Raw genomic sequence first — 27,156 nt, 5'->3', positions numbered from 1 at the left:
TCAATAATGAAGTGTCCGTGCAGCTAAAAAAGATACAGATACTGCAGGACACTTCATTATACACAGCGGCACCCGGCAATTACACTCACCCGACACTGAGCGGCAGGACCTGCAGTGATCACACACCCGCACACATCAGCTCTCTCACACACACACACACACACACACACACACACCAGATCTCACACACAAACATCGGATCGCCCACACAGTCAGATCGCACACACAAACATCGGCTCACACACAAACAACAAATCACACACACACACATCGGATCGCACACACATCGGATCGCATACACACTCACCTCATCCAGTGACACCGATCTCTTCTCGCCGGGAGAATCCTGAGAGGCAGTGCGGTGCAGCGTGACGAACAGGACCTGCGGCCGGACACGTGACTTGCTCTCATTCTCTGCTGCCGTAAGTGCTGGATGTGATGTGATGTGATGTGTGTGTGTGTGTGTGTGTGTGTGTGTGTGTCTGCAATCAGCTGTGTGTGTGTGTCTGCGATCGGCTGTGTTTTTCTGCGATCGGCTGTGTGTGTCTGCGTTCGGATGTGTGTATCTGTGATCGGCTGTGTGTGCCTGTGATCGGATGTGTGTATCTGTGATCGGCTGTGTGTGTCTGCGATCGGATGTGTGTATCTGTGATGGCTGTTCGTGCCTGCGATCTGCTGTGTGTGATCTGCTGTGTATGTCTGCGATCTGCTGTGTGTGTATCTGTGATCGGCTGTGTGTATCTGTCATCGGCTGTGTGTGCCTGCGATCTGCTGTGTGTGATCTGCTGTGTATATCCGTGATCTGCTGTGTGTCTGTGTGTGATCTGCTGTGTGTGTCTGGGATCTTCTGTGTGTGTCAGCGTGTCAACTAGCAGCAGGGTAGGACGGCGTGCAGCACCGACCAGAGATCACAGGAGGACCTGGGAACCACACAGACGTCCTCGTCTGGTGAGTATGAGTCTCCTGGGAAGTGGAGGGGGTCTGCTTTTTGGGGGGGGTAAACTTACCCCCAACCGTGTTTCTCCAAGAATAAGACCTACTCCACAAATAAGCCCTAGCGCTTTTTTGGGGGGGCAAAAAAAATATAAGACAGTGTCTTATTTTTGGAAAAACACGGTAGTATTATGTTGTGGATGTATTACCAGGCTCTGTCAATAGATGGGGCTATTAGCGAAGCAACATAGTGCTAAACGTTGTATAGAGCTAATATAAATTATACTGCATTTAGACAATTAGAGTCCACAACACAATACATGATAATTACCTGGGTACAATACAGTGGGTGCTGCTGACCTCTCACCCCCAACGTACGTTTCGCTACTTCCCGGCTTCACGCCCCCTTGCTGTGGCTAAATCAACACAAAAAGAAAAACTTAACTTATGGTTTTTAAGGAAATGGGAGGGAAAAAAATGTCTGCGTCTTTTTTTTTTTCCCCCCAAAAACAAAGCCAGTAAGGCTATGAGCGCACAATGTAGAATATGTATTCACAACAAAACTGCACCTTGTGTCAGAAAACGCATTAAAAAAAGTGTGTTTTTGGTGCGCTTTTGTCCCATGTGGTTTTTTTTACTGAAATCAATGGCTGGAAAGGCAAAAAAAAAATAGAAGGACAAAAATGCACAAAAGAATTGACATGCTGTGGAGTTCTTTTGTGCACCCAAAGCTGCAAGCAAAAAAAAGGAACGTGTGCACAGTATTTCTGAGTTCTCATAGACTTTGCTGGAAGAAGGAAAGACATGTAGTTTTGGTCAACAAACTACACCAGAAAACGCAGCATGCGCACACCTGATGTTGTTTTCTATGCTTTTAAAGCTGTGGCTTCACAGAGATGCAATAAATTTGAGCAACCAAAGATAGCAGTTGTGCCATTGCTGCATCATAACATAGTGCAAGGCAGTAAAGACTCACTGCGACCTGCAGGGTATCACGACAAGTTGCAAAAAGTCTGACCCAAATAAGTTCACAGAAAAAAATCACCAGAAATAAAGCCACCAGCCAAAAAAATGGTCAAATAATGTCAAAAGCACATGCAAGATGCATACAGCCCCTCAGGGTATCACGACAAGTTGCAAAAAGTCTGACCCAGTTTTTTTGCACTTTGCTTTTTGCAGTCTCTGTGCGACTCAATTCACTTGCATTATGCTGCAACTAAGCTGCAGCATACAGACATTTTTCACCATGTGACCTGTTCTGCGGCCAGAGTCGCAGTTTAGCCCTAGCCATACTTAGAAAAGTGTTTTAAATTCTTGATGAGACAAGCTGTGACAACACAGCGATTGGCCACTTGTATGATGAAGGTGCTGTTCTTAAATAGGCCAGACATTTTCTTCCTATTATTTGTTAATACAAGAGAAGACTACCATTGTCTCTTACCAGACTGATCAGAGCATTATTGTTTATAAATGTGCATTTCCTCAGCGACTCAGACGGTGTAGTTTAGAGGAAAATTAATCCGTCAGATGGATTGTGGCAATACACATTTATAAACAATAAGGCTCCAATCAGTCTGGGAAGAGACAATGGTTATCTATGCTTGATTTAACAAACAATAGGGCACATACATCTGGCCTAATTGAGAACAGTTCACCTTCATACAAGTGGCCAAACCCTGTGTCATTACACAAGCCAACTCTTATTTAAAGTTCATAAGCACAGTTTTTCGCATCACTGCCATTTTTGTAATGTGTTTACACCAGAAAAGTGGCATTATTATATTGTAACATTTTCTGCTGATCTCTCAGGTGTTATCTGCCTCAGTCGTGTAATCAGCACATGCACGCAATGCCCAGCTTCCCTGTCGGGTTTGTGCCAGCTTCGCTTTGTTTGTATTTAGAAAACTGTTATGTGTTCGGTGGCATTTAAAAATAGAAAAACACAACATGGAAAGAGGTGAATGCTGCTGCAGCTACTTTGCTGGCTGTGAATTTAACACATCCAATTATAACGAGAGAAGCCAGAATGCCTGGGAATCATTCTTCACGGGTTGGAAGGCCTGGGAGTTGGGGCTGTCAGTAGCTGGAGCAGGAGGAGACGGCGAACATATGGCATACACATCAAATGATATTGTGTGTGTAATGTTAGCAATACTTCAGAGCATGTGACGTCCCCTCCTGTCCTTGTATGCTACTTCATAAAAACTTGTGCGGTTTGATGTGGAGCAGGATTGTAAATACAAGGCGAGTATACAGCTGGCAAAGTGTGACTGATCTGTATGGAGAAGAGTGTAAATCGTACCGTCGGAAGGAACTTCCCACAGTACCCCTCCACGCCGCTCTCGGGGGTCGCTTGCCGATGGAGTAAGGTAAGATTGTCTAATACTTTGGCACAGCTTTAACATCGCGCTGAGGCTGTTTTTTACCGTCTTTTATTGCTCCGAGTCAAATATTTTTGGTACAGCTGGGCGATCTTTACCTGACCTTACATGCCTCATAAAAGTTGGTGGAAGCCTTGAAGGTTGAACAGAAGCTACTTGTGTACCAAGGTCACTAAGGACAGGAGAAAAATAACTTCTGTATGTTGTAAGAATCTGCGGCCTGTCTGTCTGCCCTAAAGAAAAGATTGTTTTCAATATGGGGTCATTTGCTATAATTACTCAGGAAGACGAGCAATTCTCCAGAACTAGGAGTATAGTCAGACATCAGTCGGGAACGTGTGAATGAATGGATGTGTGTACCTTATGGCACGTAGGAAATCTGTATACGTTCTTCTGTGGAATAACGACGTGTTGGTGGATGGCTTTATTGTGCGATCCCGGTAAGTGTACACCGTGTAGTATATACAGAGATTTATAATCCCACCCCTAGTGTTCGGTGTGAGTTTTATCTGCCTGTATATTTGTATTGCTCTGTTCTCAGGCAGAAAGTTAGAGGAGGCGAATGCTATTCCCGTACAGGCGTGATCAGTCTCTACAAACTTTACTCAGTCTTTGAGTGTTTTCGTCGCACGTGACCCGGGCAGCGATTTTATAAACAGTCACATGCCCATGTGTGTATTTAGTGTAGACGCTATAGACAACAACATGTCAAGTTCAACTTATTCCTTCAACTAAACAAAGTAACAAAATGTTAAATGTATGATAATAACACTAGGATGCCGTGCTATTTCTTATTCTTGGAAAAAATAAACGGCATATAGACCTTTTCTGCGATCCCCTTCTGATGTAATAAAGATGAATCCACGACCAAGAGGACTAATAGCATCTGCGGTTTATTTTCTATGCGTTTCGAAGCTCACACCAGCTTCAAAGCACAAGATTATTGAAGAAGCTGGTATGATCTTCAAAACGCGTAGAAAATAAACGGCAGATGCTATTAACCCTCTTGCTTGGGGATTCATCTTTATTACATCAGAATGGCAGCGCAGAAAACATCCACATAGTAGTAATTTTCTCCTCGTTTGGATCTGCAGCAGCCCCGCAGTATACGTGCTACTGTCACTCTCACCAGGTGAGAACACCATTATTTTTTTTCTTCTCTTGAACCACCGGATTATACCCTATGCGTTCTTTTCGCTACCCAGCTTCTCTTATTGATTTCCTATTTTTGGGGTTGCGATAATTCTTTTACTATAAACATAATGTGCTGGTCATTGGAAGAACGCTGGATTGTTTTTGTTTTTGAACATGGAGGTAATCTGCTGCCAATTCTTCTTACGTTCAGCAGGAAGATAAAACTCTGACAGTGACATCCACAATCTATAAAAGTGCTGGCCAAGAAGCAAATATCTAATCATGCCGTTATAAACATGGTGGAAGGACGCAGCGTGTAGATCAAAACAATTTCACAACAGATTTTAGTTCACTTTTGGTGGTCACAATAGTATAAAAGAAATGTGGTCATGGACGCTGTGATGGAAGTGTGAACTGAGCCTGTGTACTACGCTCCAGAAAATGAGCGTAAGACTTGTTTATGTAGTATAATGCTCTTGCATATTTCCATTTTGTGACATATATTGTGTTAAGCTGTTACAGACGCTATATGCCGCCCCACAGATGCTGGACGTTACGTATATTATGTTGCCCTCGCTATCTGCTGGCCATATTGTACAATGACGGCTCATATTTTTCTTTAGTACTGTAAACCTTTTACATCACAGAATACATTGAGGATTCAGTTAATTAACACATTAAGGAGCAGGGACTTTTGTGTGCTTTGCGCTTTTTTGTCCTCACTTTCTTCTAAAAGTCATAACTTTTAATTCTGGCTCCTGCAGCTTTATATGAAACCCCTATTTGTTATATGATGTTGGCGCGTTCTACATATTGTGTCCCCCCTATGCCCTTACAGATTGTAAGCCGCAAGCAGGACCCTCACTACTGTAATGGATAAACTTTGTGTAAGGCTTCATCCACACATCACTATTTGGTCAGTATATTTGCATCCGTGTTTGCCCAAACCTGGAGTGGAACTTACAGAAGAAAAAACATAATGGAAAGATTGACAGCTATTCTGTGTCTTGGAGACGCTCTTGGTTTTGGCACATATTGATGAATAATACTGATCAAAAATACTGATACCTTACTTTGTATTGTCTTTACTGTCTGTACATGTCCCACTAAAATTGTAAAATGCGGAATATGTTGGTGCTACAGAAATTACATTATTATTATAGTATTATTTTTCCATCAACATAGAGGTATGTTTTTTTTTTTGTAGGACGAGTTGTAGTTTTGAATGGCAAAAGTTATTTAATTTATAATGTACTGAAAAACGGGAAAGAAAATGCCAAGTGGGATGAAATGGTGAAAAAAATGCTGTTCCGACATTGTTTTTTGAGATTTGTTTTTATGGCATTCGTTGTGCTGTAAAAATAACCTGGAAACATAATTGTCCAGGTCCGTAAGATTATGGCAATACCAAATACACTTTTTTTTTTAATTTAAGTTGTTACAAAAATTCTCAATTTAGTAAAAAAAAAATTTTTTTATTTTCTATTAGTATCGCTATTTTCCAAGAGCAGTAACATTATATATATATATATATATATATATATATATATATATATATATATATATATAATATACATATATTATATTATATATAATATATATATATTATATATATATTTTTTATATATATATATATATATATATATATATATATATATATATATTTATTTTTTTTTTTATATATATATATATTTTTATTTTTCTTTATTTATTTTTCTTTTAGGTAGGCAAGGTGACAAAAAAAAATGCAACTCTGCGGGTTTTGTTTTTTTCTCTGTACAGCATTTAACAATCCGGTTAATTAACCTGAATAGATTAGACATCTACAAATGCAGTATTACCGAATATGTTTCCTTTATTTTTAAAGGAGAAAAGTGGGGTGATTTTAATTTTTTATACTTTTAAGCTGCATTTTTTATAACTTTAATTATTTCAACCTGTGATTATTTGATCGCCTATATTTACTGTAATACCATAATATTGCTTCAGTATATAGTGACAATGTCATCCATAGGCTGGGTGTCACAGGAGGACTGAGATGACAGCAATGAGGGTCTTCAATAGACTCCCTGCTGTCAAAATAACCCATCAGTCCCCCGCGATAGCGTTGGGGGGCTGACAGGAGCTGGTTTGGATGGGTTCTAGTGTGCGCCCATTTAAATTCCGCTGTCAGAGAATGCCAATGGTATTTCAACATTTAACAGCAGTCACAGCAGTGGTTGGATCTTGGCTACAGCCGCTTGTTAGTGACCGATGAGGGCTGTATAATAAAGCCGCCATCAGCTCCCTCTAGAAGGAGCTCAGCTCCTGAGGCCCCTCCACATGGGCGGACCCCTTCCAATGACATTAATTCACGTCCTAATGTGGGGAGAGGTTACCAGCAAGGAACTATTTGTATACATTTTTATATATTTTTTTGGTGTCTCAATTATTATTTCCCAGTTTTTTTCTGAACTTTTCAACACAAAACCACAATTAAAGTCAGAAAAAAAACAGGATATAAAATCAGTTTCTTACAGCTGAAGATGTAGAAACAGATAATACTGATGCTCTGTGATATAAAGTAAACTAGAAAAATAGTTTTATTTCACAGATTTTTGGAGTCGAAACTAAAGGCTAAGTCACACGTTAGTTTTTCACATACGTGTAGTATCCGTTTTCTGGGGGGGGGTTGCGACTAGCACTAAAACCTAGTATAGTCTATGGAGCTGTTCACATGTACGATTTTTTTCCTCCAACCTGGTGGTCTGTTCAAAATCATAGAGCCATGTCCGATATTGATCCGAGTCTTGGATCAAAATCGACAATTCAAGTTTATGGAGCTGTAAAAAAAATTGGACAGCACTGGGTCCATTTTGACTGACTGATAAGACTGATAAGAGAGGAGAAGATGAAAAAACATTTATTTTTTTTCTCATCAGTGGAAAAAACAATGAAACCGACCAAGCTCTGATGAAACTCAGTCCATTTTTCTCGTACGTTATAAAAAATAAAAACCTGATGTCTGAATGAGGCCTTGGGGTGAGGACACCAATTGAGTAGAAAAATTAGCCACTGATTTTGGTACAAATCCACTGCAAAATCTGCATGAGTTACATATGAGTTTACTACAGACTTTACTGTAATAGAAATCTGGAGCATACACTGATTTGTTGAGGATTTGCATTTTACATGAGGGTTTTGCACTTATTTTTTTACGCAACACATGGAAAAGATTTGCTAAAATCTCATGCATTTTCTGGCTTTTCCATCTGGATTTTATGGGCAGGAAATCTGCAGTCTATCACAGTACCAAGTCTACCTGTTCGGTGTAAACATGCTCTAAAAGACATCTTATACTCCAGGTAACATATAAAGTAGTCTCGTAATAAGTTATAGATGATGCTACCATTCAGTTTCTACTACTAGGGTAGACTTTAATTTTCCCCTGCAATTAAACATTAATAAGTAAAGAAATGGAAACAAAAACGAAGTTATTTGAGGAGATTGACATAAGGCTCTATTCACAAAACAGTGGAAGAAAAAAAAATGCGTATTTCTATAATTAACAATATATGACAAAACTTGCAATTGCTATAGATACATCTGCTATAGGCTTACATGGTTATTTAAAAAAACCCAAAGTAATTAAAAAATGCCAGTATTAGTTAACGTGATAGACTACATATTTCCCTATGGTAAAGAAACAGTATCCAGATGATAAGCTGCCAAACAAACGATAATAAGACACTTTTTGTTGGTATGTTTGTCCCAAAGAAATCTTTGAAAATAAAATAAAACATAACGCCCTTCAGAAGCAGCCTGAAAAAGTGGCGAGAATAGAGACTGACACTAAATGACTTATTCCCAGTCACTTTCACCCTGGTGTGAGGATGGTCATTACCACTTGGTGGACACTTTTCCTGTAGTCCATCTTTTCTCCATTTGTTGCTGTGTTGAAAACAATCCTTTCCCCCATTACATGTTATTGTAAGAAGGTCAAGTGACCGGCTGTCAAGAACCCTCCTAGCCGGCTGTGATCACTACATTATGTCAGAATGGAGCTTAATTGTAAGTGAAACCCTTAAAGAAAAGATTTAGAATTAGTGATTTCCTTAATGTAGAATCTACCGTAAGTTGAAATTTTGGGAAAAAAAGTGATTACAATAATAAATAATAATAAATTATATAATAAGCAATAAATAAAATCAAATAATAAGTTGAGGTTTACTTTACAGTCTTGCTTGAGATTTCTGCTAAATATTGAAGGGCGCACAATTCTGAGAAACATGAGTCCCATTTGATAAGTTCAATGGTGACTAATAGGAGAAAAATATCAACTTTCCTTTTTTTTCCAGGATTTTTCACTCATTGCACTGCAGTTCAATGGATCATATTAATTTACATGGGACTTAAACTGTTTTTTTTTGTTTTTTTTAAGAGAAAAAAAAGGTCAATGAGTGATGATGGATTATAAAAAAAGTAAAAAAAAACTCATAACATCAGTTTCCAAAATTTAAATTGAAAAAAAAAAAAAATAGAAGCAAGTGTTAGTATGCCCTTATGTTTTCCCTTTATAGGTTTTAGTAGATTCTAATAGCAGAGTTGCACTGTAAATTTCATTGGGGCGAGTTTGGCAGGCTACTTGTTATTGCTATAAATGGGGATCTTTGTGATCTGGCATCAATAAGCTAGTCTTATGTGCAGCAGTGAAACGCAAAGCATGGATAATTGCAGAAATGCCCAGTAGACATGTTCTGCACATTTCAAACTATGCACATATGTTACTGACCAGTTTAACCTCTATTAGTGGGGGTACTGGAATGCTGCACCCATTACTGGCACGCTAGAATCATACCATGTTATATTGTGTATAGCTTTGTTTTATAATATTATACCTTTTTATTATACATATAGTATTACAGTGAGAATTACAAATCTCATGTATGAATTAAGTGCTTTAAGGAAGTGGGGTAAAGTACATTACAACACTTAGAATTTAATGGGGGAGATTAGCTCGTGAGAGCTCCCTGAAAACGTTCCCACAATGTTATTAAGTATTTTTGAAGGTAAACTTTCCCATGGTTTTGTATAGCAGAGTCTCTGACTCTGTGTTGACCAATGTCTGATCAACGCTCGCTAACAAACAAGTAGTCGCCCCGATATGTCTGTCATATGACTCGGCAACTGGAGGAGCTCGGGATCTTCTTGGTCTTTTATTGATCCGGAGTCGATCCCTGCATTGAGATTGATGGGTGAGGGACGAGCGTCTTCATTTGCCTCAAGTCCTGGCTGCGTTGAGGGGCGCATTGCTGGTTTGTGAATTATAGGAAATTATTCCTTTGGGAGTTTTAGATAGAAGATTAGATAGAAGATGGTGGGTTGAGAGCAAAGTATATGTATTCCCTGTAATTTCTCATTAACCGTCAGCGGAGCTGGAGAATTAGCCATATACATTTTTACATTACTTATTTTGAATGCGACATAAAACATTCTGATAATGCTCTGTCATGTGTGATGCATTCTTTCTCTGTTTTAGCTCCTTAGACTTCATTTTATTGTTGACAATCTTAAATCATTTCATTATGATTAAGCTCTTGTTCTGGTTACAATTCGCCCTCTGGTCACTTAATATAAAATCTTATATATTTATAATGGTTTTTTTTGCCTCTTTGTATAGTCAGTAACATTGTTTTTAAGTATGTATTCACCCCAATGACATGTTAATATATATTTTTTCATTTAACAAGCCCCTTCTATCTTGCTGTTGGAGAGCTGGAGCCGCCTGTAGTGTTGTCACATTCAGTCGCACCAGAAGTAACTTTGGGAACTGGTCTCTAAACCTTTGCCTAAACTATTTGTAAAGTTAGCCCTAAATCAGCACTTTGTACCAATATTTTCCCCATTGTTTCAGACGAGTTTGGGTTCAGTAATAGTATTCAGTTATGTTCTTGTATAGTTGAATTTCATTGTGTTGCTTTGGTTCCTCATCATTTTGACTCTTGTTTTCAGCTGTTTGCATAGTTATAGGTTGACATTTTATTGCATTACATTGCAGTCATTGTTCTGCCCATCTAGTTGGTGAAAGTGATCAATCTTTTAAGTCAGATTAAAGCCCTGGTGTCAACACATTGAGCGTGAGGTCTTTGTCTCATTGTTCACGTATGCCTGGTACGTCTCTATCTATGTAACGTAGCCTTGGTTTGCAGCTCCCCCTCATTTTCTACAATAAGTGGTAAGATAAGATTTCAGAAAGTTGCAGTATGGTGGTGTAAGTGCTTGACGCTTGCTTTCCATTAGGGTAAAGCGCAGGTGCAGCTTGTTTTTCTAATTTAATCGTCTCATCACGTCCCTCGCCAGCATTACTCAGTTAATCCCAGAGTCTTGATACTTTAGCACCACGGAATCCTAAACAAACTGTTCACACTCCTTAAACATTGAGTTAAAAACAGTTGTGTACCCAAGCAGAGAAAGTTGTGATGGAAATACAGGAGCTACTGGTACAAGATATAGAAAATGTCATTCTGACTGATGGGGTCTCCAGTATAACAAGGAAATGACAATTAGTCAACTTAAATCAGATCATTCACAGAAATATCCCTCTATTGGTGGAAGCTTGTGCGCTAATTGGTAAAACTGCCTTATAACCGAGCAGAAGAAAAGATTTTACAAGCACTTAAAGTAAAAACATAAAAAAAGTTAAAGCTGAAGTTCTTAATTCAATGTGGCCTCATTCTACAATTTGTACCATGAACGTCTCATTTTTCTTCCATTAGTATGTAATTTGTGCAATCTTTCTAATAAACATGTTTATGAAAAGAAAAGTAAAGGCCAAGAAGAAGTATTTTGACTTTTAGCGTAATAATATTAATAACTTATTTCCATATTTTATTTTACAGTGTATCCCAATTTCTGGAGAAGAATCCTTTCCCTGTCAACAACCCATTAGGCGGTGGCACTACAAACCCTCTTCTGCCGTCCCCTGCCAGTCTCCAGCTTGCTCAGCTGCAGGCTCAGCTCACCCTGCAGAGGCTAAAATTGGCGCAAAGTGCAGTGACCAGCAACACAGCTGCTACAGTACTGAACCAAGTCCTTTCCAAAGTGGCTATGTCCCAGCCACTGTTTAATCCACTGAGAAATGCAACCATGATCGGTGCACATGGACCTACTGGGATGGCCTCTCTAGGCTCCACCATTCACAATGCCAGATTTCCTGCTACTGGATTGCCGTTCTCTGCTCAAAATCCAATTATGCAGCACAAACACTCTCAGAATCTAAATCAAAACTCTTTGCAACCTTTTGGAAAACCCATGGGTGGAAACAAGCCTGATGGATTCCACCTTGGGACTCAATCCTTCACTTCAGAGATGGATCAGTCTTATCATGGTTTCGCTTGTGGATCAGAAGAAATATCGGATGGTCGATACCCTCCTAAACATAATAACCAACCCGGATTTAAAAAACAGCATTATGATAACCATGGACAGCATCACTCCATGAGCCATAAAGGAGATGTCAGTCAGGGAGGTCACAATACGTCGTCAAACAACCAATGGGAATCATCTCGTCATTGGCAATCACCCAACCAGCATTATGAGGCCAGAAATGAACTGTACAACCCAGAGGAGCCAACTCCCGATACCAAGTTTAGCCCTTCAAATTCTCCAATTTTCCATAGACAAAATAATGGAAAAATCAATGCATGCGTTCCATCTGTGAAAAAGCCGCATGAACTGAATGATTTCCATGGTATTACACCTGTGCAATTACCACACACGTGCTCAATGTGTGACAAAAAGATCTTCACGCTAAAGGTAAGCAACTAGACAGCGTGCACTATAGGCATGTTATTCTCAACATAAGGTTGGGGTCACACCACTGTATAATAAATCGATTTTCATCCAGGAGAGAAGGACAAGAGAAATCCGTTTGATATTCCATATATTATGCGAATGCTATGCAAGTATGCAATTTTTTTTTTTCTCGACTAGCATCCGTATGCCATACATTTTTTTTTTTTCTCAGCAACTATTATTCTACAATCATTTACTGGACTATTTACAGTGTTCTGTGCTACAGAATGGTAACGTATCTTTAAAAAATGGATGGCATACGAATGGTCTGTGTGCCGACCGTTTTTCATCTTGCACCCATAGATTTGCATTGGCGAGTCTTGGTCGATTACTCGTGCAGTCGGAGAATGCTGAGATTTTTTTCTCATACCGAAAACAGCTGAGAAAAATACGAACAACATGTTGAACAACACTGGGCCAAGTGCAATCCGATTTTTTTTTTATCAGATTGCACTCGTCCGATTCACACACTCATGACACCCCAGCCTTAGAAAGTAATACATTACTATGAGGGAATAGTCACCTTAACTTTTTAATTATTTTAATAAAAAATGCTAATTATTTCATCAGGTATGAAAAGCTAAAATGCTTATTTTTAGGTCACTTCAAACTTTATTATGTTTTTTTGTGTTAATAGACTCAATAATTGCTACATGCTGCAGTTTTCATTTATGTGGAAAAAAAACAAGCCCAGAATTTATGTTGTTCCTTTTTCACTCTGATTTAAGATCAATGGCAGATTGGACATGCAATGATCATGTTTCATTTTTTTCATTCGTTTCCCAGATTAAGCATTTAGAAAAAACATAAATTTATTAGGGAACATTTTTTTTTCTTCTTTGGATGGGATTTCGTCTTAAGTCTTGCAGCAGTGAGCGGTCCGTTAGTGCAGGAGCAGCTGTTCGGTGAGGAGAGCAGTGGCCTAGACTAAGTACTCCGAATAGCTGAGGCAGGAGAAATAGATGCAGAAATCACCAGCACTGGAAAATCTGAAAAATGGATGAAAGCTGGAAAAGGTTCTGTAATCTTTAGGAGATTTCATGAATTATCTGACTCACTGTTGTTTAAATAACTGGAAAATACATTGGGCTTTCTTCTAAACAAGCAGTTTTACAAGTTTTTACTATATAATCTAAAGGATTTCAGCTCCATTTGAAATAGAAAATGAAAAAACGTGATGGTGACGTAAATCTGGCCAATATAATGATATACTGATACGTACAGGCGGTTAATAAGAAGCATTTATATAAATCATAGTCTGCATTGCCAAAACAATCAGCTGGGGATCTACTGAAATCCATAATTATATATTGTTAATATTAAAAAAACCTGGTTGGAATGTAATATATTACAGGGGCTGATCAAGAAAAGTGAGACGTTCTGCTAGTCAATAAATACCAAGTCATTAAAATGTTTTTGGTTAATGAGGTACTCGATTGTATGAAAGTTTAATGTTAATTTGTATTTCTGGTTGGCCTGAGCCTTGTATGTAATATTTTTTTACTGACATCACAGGCATTTTCTTGTATCTGGCGACACCACCATGCGCTCCCGCGTATGAAAAACTTGCATCTAACGTTCTCCAATAGCAGCCAATTTCCGCTCTTTCCGCTCTTTCCTCCTCGTCTTCCAAGATATATAAAATCATAACTTTTTTTTAATTTTTCCATCTAAATAATGTACATGGCTAGCTTTATGAGGGAAAAGTTATAGTTTTGAATGACACTTTGCCATAAAAATAGAAAGGAAAAAAAGAAAAAAAAATCTTAGCGGTAACATTTTGAAACCCATTGCCATTTTTTATTTATTTTTTCTTCAGTGTGCGGTAATTATGACCTGGTAACATGATTCTCTCCAGGTTACTGTCATTACAAAAGTATAAAAACATATATAACCTTTGTTATTTCAAGTGAAAAGAGAATAGGGTAGCTCACCGGAAAAGTTGATGGAGGGTGCGGTGCCCAGATATCCTGGTGAATTACTGCTAATGAAAGACGAATGGTTCCAGCACCCGCAATAAATAAAAACGTGAATTTTATTACAAGGATTAAAAGCCAAGCTGTATATGCACATTAAGGCATACTAAGAAAAAGGAGGAAACGTAAAGACGTTTCAAGCAAAAATGCTCTTAATCATCAGTATTTGTAATTTAGAGGCTAGAAAAATGCAATCATTTGTAGATAAAAAAAATAACATTTTGGCATGTGTAATGGTTTTCTTACAGGTAAAATATACCGTACCTTTCCACCTTGTTGTTGAGTAGATAGAAAAAAAATGTTTTAAAAAAATTGAGAGACCTCAAGCACTGAGGACTCTGAGATCTTTAGCTTTTTTTCTTTTTCCGTTGGTTGATCTGTGTGAGGTTTTGTTTTTTTTTGTGTACCAAGCTGTAATTTTATTTCATACTATTTTCCTGTAGTTGGGATATTTTGATTGATTTTATTGCAATTTTTGTAGGAGGTGAGGCACCCAAAACTTGGTAATTCTGGCAATCTGATTTTTTTTTATATTGATAGCGTTTACAGTATAGGTTATAATTTTATATTTGAAAGACAAAAATTTTGCAAACATGACAACAAATATTTATTTATTTTTGGCTTTTTTTTCTCAATTTAAGTTTTAACTGGGAAAATTGGGGTAAATTTTAATTCTTATGTTGCTTCTTTGTCTTTTGTAGTCCCAGTAGGGTTCAATCATTTCCGTTCTATAGTGACATACTTTGGTATTGGAGTGTTTTGTGAAACTGACATTCTCCTATGAAGCCCAGACTATTATTGTTATCCATCTGCACCTTGTGTGTTTGTGTTGCTGGGAAAAAGAGGTGGTGATAGGCTTCTGAATCCATGGACCACAGGGATCACACTTCTTAACTGCTGTGGTCAGTAATTGCGGCACTTAAGTTGTTAAGTGGCAGGTGCTGGCTGAATAACACAACCAACACCCGCCGAAAATGGAGCAGGCGCCAAACACCGGCACTCAACATGCGGTTTATTCATGTATGGTGGTTGTCAAGAAGGGGTTCAATTTTTTTTAATCCAAATTGCTATATGTATTGCTGGTTTGAGTCTTGTACAACACCTCCCTTTAGTAAAATCATGTGGTGCATTACCCAGTATCATATGACACCACTAAATCTGTCTGGAGAGTATGTTTTTAGTGGTCATTCTTCTCTGTCAGCAGTACATCTCATCGCATCTTTGTCTACTGACACCAGGCACCCAGCATCTCTATTTAGGCTGAATTCTTGGCATTTAAATGAAGATGGATAATGGTTCTTGGTGTGTTGGTGTAAGGGCAAAGTTCACATTTTTCTTGTATGTAATATTTTTTTTAAACTAATACAAATCAAAATGGGATCAGTCCTAAGGGCTGCAAAATTGGATAATAAAAATGGATACTAAATAGTTTCAATTTCTATTCTATTAAAAATCAACTCAACACTCATCATTACGCATTTACCCCCGTCTTTGACAAGGCACAATTTTCGGCTTTATCATACATGCAGTTAAACCTTCACCACCCGATTTTCCGTTATTTGTTTTTTTCCTGCCTTACTTACAAGAAACATAACTTTTTTCTTTTCTGTCAATATAGCCATATGAGGGCTTGTTTTTTTTGTGGGACAAGTTATAGTTTTGAATGACACCATTCATTCTGCCACATATTGTACTGGAAAAATACTCCAAGGTCGGTGAAATTGCAACTAAAATTGTAATTCCACAATGGGGTTGTTTTTAATTTTTTTTTTATTTACACTGTTCAGTGTCTGGAAAAACATATATATATATATATATATATATATATATATACATACATACATACATACACACATACACAGTGCCTTGTGAAAGAATTCGGCCCTCTTGATTTTTTCCACCTTTTACCACATTTCAGGCTTCAAACAAAGATAAAAATTAAAATTTTTTGGTGAAGAATCAACAACAAGTGGGACACAATTGTGAAGATGAGGGAAATGTATTGCTTATTTTAAACGTTTTTAAAAAATAAAAAACTGAAAATTGGGGCGTGCAATATTATTCGTCCCCTTTACTTTCAGTGCAGGAAACTCACTCCAGAAGTTCATTGAGGATCTCTGAATGATCCAATGTTGTCCTAAATGACTGATGATGATGAATATAAGCCCCTGTGTGTAATCAAGTCTCCGTATAAATGCACCTGCTCTGTGATAGTCTCAGTGTTCTGTTTAAAACACATAGAGCATCATCAAGACCAAGGAACACAACAGGCAGGTCCGTGATACTGTTGTGGAGAAGTTTAAAGGCAGATTTGGTTACAAAAAGATTTCCAAAACTTTAAATATCCCAAGAAGCACTGTGCAAGTGATCTTATTGAAATGGAAGGAGTATCAAAGCACCGCAAATCTACCAAGACCCGGCCGTCCCTCAAAACTTTTATCTCAAACAAGAAGACGACTGATCAGAGATGCAGCCAAGAGGCCCATGATCACTCTGGATGAACTGCACAGATCTGCAGCTGAGGTGGGAGAGTCTGTCCATAGAACAACAATCAGTCTACACTGCACAAATCTGGCCTTTATGGAAGAGTGGCAAGAAGAAAGCCATTTCTCAAAGATATCCATAAAAAGTGTTGTTTAAAGTTTGCCACAAGCCACCTGGGAGACACCAAACATGTGGAAGAAGGTGCTCTGCTCAGATGAAACCAAAATCCAACTATTTGGGCACAATGCCAAACGATATGTTTGGTGTAAAAGCAACAACACAGTTCATCACCCTGAACACACCATCCCCACTGTCAAACATGGTGGTGGCAGCATCATGGTTTGGGCCTGCTTTTCTTCAGCAGGGACAGGGAAGATGGTTAAAATTGATGGGAAGATGGATGGAGCCAAATACAGGACCATTCTTGAAGAAAACCTGTTGGAGTCTGCAAAAGACCTGAGACTGGGACAGAGATTTGTCTTCCAACAAGACAATGATCCCAAACATAAAGCAAAATCTACAATGGAATGGTTCACAAATATACGTATCCAGGTGTTAGAGTGGCCAAGTCAAAGTCCAGACCTGAAGCCAATCGAGAATCTGTGGAAAGAGCTGAAAACTGCTGTTCACAAACGCCTCCATCCAACCTCACTCAGCTCCAGCTGTTTGCAAAGGAAGAATGGGCAAGAATTTCAGTCTCTCCATGTGCAAAACTGAGAGACACATACCCCAAGCGACTTGCAGCTGCAATCACAGTAAAAGGTGGCGCTACACAGTATTAACTTAAAGGGAATGAATAATATTGCACGCCCCAATTTTCAGTTATTTTTTTCTAAAAAAGTTTCAAATAAGCAATACATTTCGTTCAACTTCACAATTGTGTCCACTTGTTGTTGATTCTTCACCATAAAATTAAAATTTGTATCTTTATGTTTGAAGCCTGAAATGTGGGAAAAGGTTGAAAAAAATCAAGGGGCCGAATTTTTTTTTTATTTATTTAATTTTTTTTTAAGTAATGAATAAAAATGTAGAAATTTGTCCCCACCAAAAATTGCACTTTTAGCACACATTTTCTGAGACCCATAACAGTTTTTGGTGTAGACTTGATGTTTAGATCACCTCTCTTTTATTCTCATTACACCATTTACCATTCACATTAATTTATTTTATATTTTGATAGATCAGGCATTTCTGAATGCAGCGATAGCAAATATGTGTATTTTTCATTGTTTTATTTTCAATGGAGAAAAAGGGGTTGGATTTGAACTTTTGTGTTTTTTAAAATTTTTTTCATATTTTGAAAGGTTTTTTTTCTCCACTTTTTATTGTTTTTACTCTTAAAGCTGTGATCTTCTGAACACTTGTGCTGTACAGAGCAGGGCATAAGCCTAAGCGTCATCAGCTTCAGCACTTCTCTGTACAAATGCGGTCTTTTTATGAATGGCGGCACTAAGCCAGCGTTCACAGGATCTACATCATGACAGTGACAGGGGTCATCAGCTAATTCCCAGCTGTCATGACAACACATTGGCGCGCTATGATCACGTCACGGGGCCACTGATGGGAGCAGGGAATGGCACGCTCTCCTCTGACGTGTGTTAAATCAGTGTCAGAGCTTGACAGTGGGATTTGGATCTCCGATCTGCCCGCAGCTGGTAGAGGCACATGTCGCCAGATCAGATCAGCAGACGTGTGCAGCAAAACATGCAGTTCCACCGTGTGAGCCTGCATCAATGAGAAGTACACAACCTCCTGTGAAGGGGATAAAGAACTATACTTTTTTTGTGATATTTGGAGCTTAATTTTGATGCTATTTTCTGACTCACAATATCTGGCGATATCAGTAAGGAAAATAAAAAGAAATACGTGGCTACAGTTTGTTTGTTACTTTTAAATTAATGCCACAAAAGGACCACTGAAATTATTTTTTAATTTATTTTTCTTTATACATATATATATATATATATATATATATATATATATATATATTGTGCGCTCCCCTTCCCCTCAAAAGGTCACAAAAGACCATATTGGGGAGGGTAATTTCCATATATATATGTATATATATATATATTATGTATATATATATATATATATATATATATACACATTTTTATCAGATTTTAACTGTAACTGGGACTACTATATTAGCCCCAGTTACAGTGGAAACACAGCCTTGATTGCATAGCAGAGCTGACTTGGAAATCTATGGACCCAGCAGCTCCTGCCTCCTCCCTACACACCGCAATCTCATGCCCACCATTAGCGCTTGCTATTTTGTATACACGGCACTTGTTCAGTGTCATGTATACATCGATTAGGAAGTGAGGGACGGTAACAAACCATCGCTGTCTCCTCTATGTAAAGCCCGGCTCTACTATGCAGTGACTTTTTAGAACATTTCTGCAGTCTAAAATGTGGACTGCCCGGATATTTAAAATCTATGGGTGGTCTGGAAGTAAAAATATGTAAAATTTGGTGGTTTATTTTGTTACTTTTTATGTCAAACAGTTGGAAATTATGCAGTCGTCAGTTAACTCTCCCAATTTCTCATAAACATGGACATTAGCTCGGCCAAGCATAGATGTGTTCTCAATAGGGAGGGGTGGAATTAAGGCCCATTCAGAAAAGTCAATAACTGCCAATGAGCTAAACAGGTTGTCAATCACCAAATTATCCATCATCAAATTATTGTTCTCTGCCACATATCGTTCTGTGTAAATAGAAGACGTGCAACTGGTAACATGACGTTGTATTCACACAGAATGATTGTATTAATGATCATTCTATGTGCATAGAATAGTTGTCTGTGCATGGCCGGACCGGGACTGAAATTTAGCCCTTGCAATTAAAAGCATACAAGCCCATGCTGCCCTTCCCATCAGTTCCCATAGATCTGAGTCTTTATTACAAATATTTTGCCTGATGGAGAAAATCAAGACTTCCAGCAAGATCAAAAGGACTGCTATGTAAGGCTATGTTCACATGTCTTATTGTCATTCTTTAGAACGGATCCGTGGGAAAACTGATTTCTGCCGGATACATTTTTTTTTAACATTGGAGTCTATGGACAACGGATCCGATAACTGATAGCTATTTAGCCATCCGTTGTACTTGCATTTGTAACAGATCCATTGTTTTCTTAACAGATGGACCAAATGGACGATAAATAACAATCCTTTAACCCCTTTACGACCCTTTGTCGCCTCCCTGGAGCGCCCGCGGTAATCCCCACACATCTCTGCTGATCTGATCAGCAGAAATGTGTGGCTAACAGGCGCAGGTGGATCTCCAATCCCCCCGTGCCTGTTAACCCTTTAGATTGCGCTGTAAGTCTTTAAATGGCCTGTGTTCCCCACCACCATTGGTAGTCCTGTGACGTGATCACAGGGCACCTTGGTGTTGACATGATAGTGCGAGATCAGCTGATGACCCCTGACGCTAATATAACTCACTTCCTGCTTGAGCCAACAGAGCTCAAGAATGCTGCATTTCTCCTGATCAGAGCAATGGTGCTCTGATCAGCAGAAATGAACAGGCGATCAGACTGTGCAATGTTAAAGTCCCCTATGGGGACTAGTAAAATAAATACAAAATGTGAAAAAAAGTTTAAAAAAAATATGAAAAAAAACCCCAAAAACTAAAAATTCAAATCACCCCTCTTTTTGCCTCATTGAAAATAAAACAGTTAAAAACGAACATATATGGTATTGCCATGTTCAGAAATCCCCAATCTATCAAAATCTAAAATTAATTAATCTGATCGGTACAAGGCATGTCAAGAAAAAAAATTTCAAACGCCAAAATTACATTTTTTGGTCATCGCAAATTTTTTTTAAAATGCAATAAGAGGTGATCAAAATGTAGTATCCCACTTTCCAGTACACTATATGGTAAAACTAATGATTTCATTCAAAAGTACAACTCGTCCCGCAAAAGATAAGCCCTCATAAGGCAATATTTACTGAAAAATAAAAAAAAGTTATGGTTCTCGGAAGAAGGGGAGGAAAAAACGAAAATGAAAAATGAAAATTTGCCCGAGGGTGAAGGGTTAACTGATCCTTTGTCCATAGACTCCACATGTTAAAAATGGATCCGGCCGACATCCGTTATATTACAACAGACAAAAAAGTTGTGTTTGCACAACTTTTATGGAAATAGATTTCTAACGGATCCATGATAACGGATGACTACAGGACATGTGAAGCAAGCCTAAGGTTAAATAAAACCACCACTCTATAATCACATAATACCACCACATAGTGACAGAATAATGACACCATCGTGATCATTAAACACAACTGCACTAAGACTTCTTCCATCCATTAGTTGTGTCTGCAATGGCTTATAAATAGCTGAGATCTGTCATTATCTGTACTGGCTATATTTCATCACCTTTTGGCTTAATAAAGGCCAAACACAGCCAAAACATTGCCATATGTTGCTGCAACGTATGTATAAGAATGGAATGAAAGTTATTTCTTTCTGTAGAAAAATATTCTGGTGATTTAAAGTTTTTGGATACAATTTGTTTCTGCAAAATGTACCACATACAGTCATGACCGAAAGTGTTGGCACCCTTGAAATTGTTCCAGAAAATTAAGTATTTCTTCGAGAAAATGATTGCAAATACTTTACACATGCTTTGTTATACACATGTTTATTTCCTTTGTTTGTATTGGAATAATACAAATATAGCAGAGAAAAAAAAAGAAAAATTGGACAGAATTTCACACAAAATTCCAAAGATGGGCCAGAGAAAAGTTTTGGCACTATCAACTTAATATTTGGTTGCACACTATTTGGAATATCAGTCGTTTCCTATAAACATCCACCTGGAGTTTTGTACTCTTCTTTTTTAAACTGTTCTTCTACTGGCACTAATATCCCCTGAGCCTGCAGGACACCTTGAATTTGTTTGGAACTTGATTGGGGCGACTTATCCACCATCCGGACTATCCTGTGTTGCTGCTTTTCATCAATTTCTCTCTGCCGTCCACGTCCCTAGAAGTTAGCTACAGTGCCATGGGTTGTAAACATCTTGATTAAGTTATGCACTGTGGACAAAGGAACATCAAGATCTCTGGAGATGGACTTGTAAACTTGACATTGTTGATATTTTTCAACATTCTTGGCTCTCTAGTCCTCAGACAGTTCTCTTCTCCTCTTTCTGTTCTCCATGCTTAGTGTGGCACATAGACACACAATGCAAAGAATTGAATAAACAACTCCATTTTATCTGATTTTAGGTGTGATTTTCATATTGCCCATACCTGTTACTTGCCACAGGTGAATTTTAATGAGCATCACATGCTTGAAACAATTTACCCCCAATTTTGTAAAGTTGCCTAGAATTTTTTACAGCCCATTTTTAGGGTTTTGTGATTTTTTTCCAATTTGCCTTTTTTTTTATTCCAGTAAACTGAAATGAAATAAACCAGGAGTATAACAAGATATGAGTAATTGCAATCATTTTCTGAGAGAAATACTTAATTTTCTGGAACAATTTTAAGGGTGCCAACACTTTTTGTGCCCCCTCTGTATCTCGGCACAGTAATAATGCCCCCCCCATGTCTCCTTATAGTCATACAGCATCTATAGTAATAATCACCCCCTGTGCCTTCTTATAGTCATAAAGCCCCCTGTAGTAATAATGTCCACCTATGCCTCCTAATTATTATAACACCCTTTGGGCTTCCATATAATAATAATGTCTTAATGTGTCCCCTTGTATTATTGCCTCCATGTGCCGTCTTATAATAATGCCCCATATGCGCCTCTTAATTGGAGTAATTCCCCCTACTGTGCCTTATAATTATACTCCCCATTGTGCCTTATAATGTCCCAACAAATCCTGACTGATGACCCATTCTTGCCTAATCAGTGCTTGAATTTGAATGACAATTTCTGTGGTTTTGTTAGTTGCTTTTTGAGGGTTAACCATAGGTTCTCAATGGGATTGAGATCTGGAAAGTTTCTTATCCACTTACCCAAAATTTCAATTGTTTATTCACCAAACCATTTAGTTATCACATTTGTCTTGTGAAATGATTTCCATTATGCTGGAAAAAAAAAACATTGTTCAACAGCACATTACTCCAGAATGATGAGAGATGTAACTTTTCGGAGGAGGGTTATATACTATTCTTTATTCATGGGAGTGATCTAAAGGTAAAATTGTACATGAGTCCCTCCATGGATGAAAAGCTCTCGAACATGAATTGTTTCAAAATGCTTTACTGTTGACATGACACAGGACTCATGGTAGCGCTCACCTTTTCTTCTCTGGCCAGTTATTCTTCTAAATGTCCCAAAGTCAGAAGAGGAGTAAATTAATCAGGAAAAAATAAACTTTTCGCCAGTTGTCTATAGTCCTATCCTTCTACTTCTTGGAGAATATCAGATTGTCCTTGATGTTGTTTTTTTTTTAATTAAAGAAGCATTTTTCCTGCCCTTCTCGACACTAGGAACCCTCCAAAAGACTTCACCTATGTGTGCAGATGCACTGACAACTGCCTGCTGCCATTCCTGAGCAATCTCTGCACTGGTGTTGAACTGATCCTTTAACTGAATCCTCTTCAAATGAGGGTCCTGGCACTTACTGGGTTTTCTTTGGCACCTTGAAACCTTCTTTAAAGCAATTGAACCTCTCTCTTTGATGTTCTTGATCGGATAAATGGTTTATTTAGGGGCAATCTTACAAGCAGTGTTTTTGCCTGTAAAACCCTTTTGATGCAAAGCACAAGAGAATGCATATGTTTTCATGGACTTAACCATGGTCAACAGAAGAAGACAATGATTTCAAGCCCCCTTTTAAAGTAATGAAACTGCTCTTATAATTCAATCATTTTGACAAGATGATATCTGCTGTTTTGTCTTCATTAACACTTTCCCCTGAGCTAATGAGAAGAACACTGAAAGAAGAAGGTCATTTTGTGGCAGAGATGAAATTCAATGGAAATAATTTTCATGGTAAGGAATAACTGCCGTTTTGCAATTCATCTGATTAGTTTTCAGAATAATCTAGAGTTAATGCAAATTGTCACTATAAAATCTGAAATAGTAAATTTAGTGAAAAACAAAATTTGTGTCAGTCTCAAATCTTTTGACTATGGCTTTACATTTCACAAATATTATACAGAAATACAATGAGAAGTATCACCTATACTATGAATGGAAGGTAGCGAACACCAGAAACACCACTGAGAATAAGTGATGGTGAAAAAGCTCAACTTTTCCTACCTCTGCTGATATCACAGATCATGCTCACAATACTCTCTAATGCAGGGGTCGGGAACCTATGGCTCGCGAGCCAGATATGGCTCTTTTGATGGCCGTATCTGGCTCGCAGACAGGGCTCCTACCTGTCTATGGGAAGGATCAGGGCCGGCGCCAGCACCCGGCTACTCAGGGGGGCCCGGTGGCCGCGCTGTCACCGCCCCCCGCCGAGGATCGAGCTTTCAATTGCATCGGCATCGCAGGTGCCGATACAATTGAGAGCAATGATGAGGGAGTGAGCGGCGCTCTCTCTCTTATCATTCTCCCCGCTGTGACTTGGCGTTCTTCTGACAGCTCTGCAGCGAGCGCGGTGACGTCATCACTGCGCGCCTGCTGAGAGGTCAGAGTGAGCGACAGCAATGGACGATGCGCCGAGGAGACCGGATCAGCGGGGGAACGAGAAGACGTGAGCCGCCCCTCTACTGACACTGGGCTCCCCTGACTCACAGGCCGGCCACTACACAGCGGCACTAGTACACATAGGGGCCCGGAAGCCGCTCTGCGTCTATGTGTAGTGCTGCTGTGTAGTGGCCGGCCTGTGAGTCAGGGGAGCCCAGTGTCAGTAGAGGGGCCCCTGACCTGGAGAGGCCACCAGCCGTGTCTGAGCTGCAGGAGTGCTAGTCCTGACCTGCACGGCAGACGGAATCTCCATCCTGCAGGACCTGCGATGATGTCACGCCCATGTGACTGTGTGGGAGGAGACACAGGAGGCCGGGCAGAAAGCAAGATACTGAATCCTGAAGGAGATTTGGACACATGACTGGTGATAAGAAAAGAGGGGACATGAGGGTGAGGGGGGCTGCAGGGTGAGTGACATATGAGGGCTGCAGACTGACAGAAGCATGTGAAGGGGTGCAGAGTGTTTGAGAGGGGTAAGTTGGGGTACAGGCAGGGTGAGATATGTGAGCAGGGTGTGTGAGATATGGGGGTGTATTGTGTGTGATATGGGGGGTGCAGGCTGTATGGGAAGCAGGGTATGTGACATATGGGGGTGTAGTGTGTGAGATCTGGGGGGTGCAGGCTGTATGGGGAGCAGTATGTGTGTGTGATATGGGGGGTGCAGGCTGTATGGGGAGCAGTATGTGTGTGTGATATGGGGGGTGCAGGCTGTATGGGAAGCAGTGTGTGTGTGATATGGGGGGTGCAGGCTGTATGGGGAGCAGTATGTGTGTGTGATATGGGGGGTGCAGGCTGTATGGGAAGCAGTGTGTGTGTGTGTGATATGGGGGGTGCAGGCCGTATGGGGAGCAGTGTGTGTGTGATATGGGGGGTGCAGGCTGTATGGGAAACAGGGTGTGAGAGATATGGGGGTGTAGGCTGTATGGGAAGCAGGGTGTGTGAGATATGGGGGTGTAGTGTGTGTGATATGGGGGTGCAGGCTGTATGGGGAGCAGGGTATGCGACATATGGGGGTGTAGTGTGTGGGATATGGGGGGTGCAGGCTGTATGGGAAGCAGTGTATGTGACATATGGGGGTGTAGTGTGTGAGATCTGGGGGGTGCAGGCTGTATGGGAAGCAGTGTGTATGTGTGGGATATGGGGGGTGCAGGCCGTATGGGGAGCAGTGTGTGTGTGATATGGGGGGTGCAGGCTGTATGGGAAGCAGGGTATGAGAGATATGGGGGTGTAGGCTGTATGGGAAGCAGGGTGTGTGAGATATGGGGGTGTAGTGTGTGTGATATGGGGGTGCAGGCTGTATGGGGAGCAGGGTATGCGACATATGGGGGTGTAGTGTGTGGGATATGGGGGGTGCAGGCTGTATGGGGAGCAGTGTGTGTGTGTGTGATATGGGGGGTGCAGGCTGTATGGGGAGCAGTGTGTGTAACATATCGGGGTGTAGTGTGTGAGATCTGGGGGGTGCAGGCTGTATGGGAAGCAGTGTGTGTGTGTGGGATATGGGGGGTGCAGGCTGTATGGGGAGCAGTGTGTGTGTGTGATATGGGGGGTGCAGGCTGTATGGGGAGCAGTGTGTGTGTGTGATATGGGGGGTGCAGGCTGTATGGGGAGCAGTGTGTGTGTGTGATATGGGGGGTGCAGGGTGTCTGGGCCACTGACAGATACAATTGCTCCAGCGGTCACTTAGTACACAAAGGAGTGTTCCTCTCTGCTGCACTAAGCCACCGCTGGACCTAAACAATAATTCGCTGTAAAATAATAAAATAGATAATTGACATAACTGACAATGCGTTGTGTGACATGTCCAATATTCCAGCTTCTTTCTTCTGCGAATGCCTCAAAGCTGGCATTCTCTCAACATCAGGTGGGAAGAATGCCAGCTGCCAGTCATGCGCAGGAAAAAGAAGAAGCCAGACTGCTGGACTGATGTCATGCATCGCAAGTTCACAATGTAAGTTATTTATTTGATTTTTTTACTGCTAATTACCATTGTTTCAGTCCAGTTGTGGCTTTATACAGCAGGGAGGAGCATTCCTTGCTGTACTAAGTGAACATTGGAGCGATTGATCTGTCAATGGCCCTTTAAACATATTGTACGGCTCTCGCGGAATTATATTTCAAATTATGTGGCGTTTACGGCTCTCTTAGCCAAAAAGGTTCCTGACCCCTGCTCTAATGGAAGACAATTTTTTTCCCCCCCAGTTCATATGTCAAGGGATGTTGGATGATTTGTTCTTGATAAATGGGTCAGTTCGACCCAGAAATGCATTGATGGTCTACATCATAAATAAAAGTACGAATTATTAATACCATTGGCCATCGGATCCACCAACTTCAGTGAAGCCATACATCCTATCTTCTTCTAGCCCCTCATAAGTCAAGGGAACAGCTGTTAGTGTATCCCAAAACAGGCAAAAAAAAGTGGCGAGAGGCTGATACTTCTTTTGTCTATTTTGTATGTACTCCAGTATTTGACAGAAAAATAGGAGCGGTATCCGTTAACTTTACTGAAAAATTATGGACCTGCTATTCACAGCAGCTATCCTCTGCTCTGTGCCAGTGATTGCACTGGCTGCCCATATATCACAGGATCCAATTCAAACTGCTTGTTCTCACCCACAAAGCTCTCCACAGTGCGGCACCCCCTACATCTCCACCCTCCTCTCTGTCTATCACCCCACCCATTCTCAACGCTCGGCAAATGACTTTCGACTAACATCCACACTAATTCGAACCTCCCA

At 39.8% G+C, this 27,156-nt stretch overlaps 1 protein-coding gene and 1 long non-coding RNA gene across 4 annotated transcripts in view; one reads left to right on the top strand and one right to left on the bottom strand.

Moving 5' to 3' along the window:
- Window positions 1–27,156, bottom strand: part of LOC142310648 (uncharacterized) — a 480,440-nt gene that overhangs the window by 310,407 nt on the left and 142,877 nt on the right. The gene's annotated exons all lie outside the window — the stretch shown is intronic.
- Window positions 1–27,156, top strand: part of RBM20 (RNA binding motif protein 20) — a 319,365-nt gene that overhangs the window by 192,066 nt on the left and 100,143 nt on the right. Inside the window, exon 2 of the mRNA XM_075348223.1 lies at window positions 11,327–12,242. Within this exon, the coding sequence (XP_075204338.1) occupies window positions 11,327–12,242 (916 nt within the window). The remainder of the gene's footprint in view (window positions 1–11,326; window positions 12,243–27,156) is intronic.

Source organism: Anomaloglossus baeobatrachus, chromosome 5 (assembly GCF_048569485.1).
Source record: "Anomaloglossus baeobatrachus isolate aAnoBae1 chromosome 5, aAnoBae1.hap1, whole genome shotgun sequence".
NCBI lineage: Eukaryota > Metazoa > Chordata > Amphibia > Anura > Aromobatidae > Anomaloglossus > Anomaloglossus baeobatrachus.
This window is presented reverse-complemented; position numbering and strand designations above follow the sequence as displayed.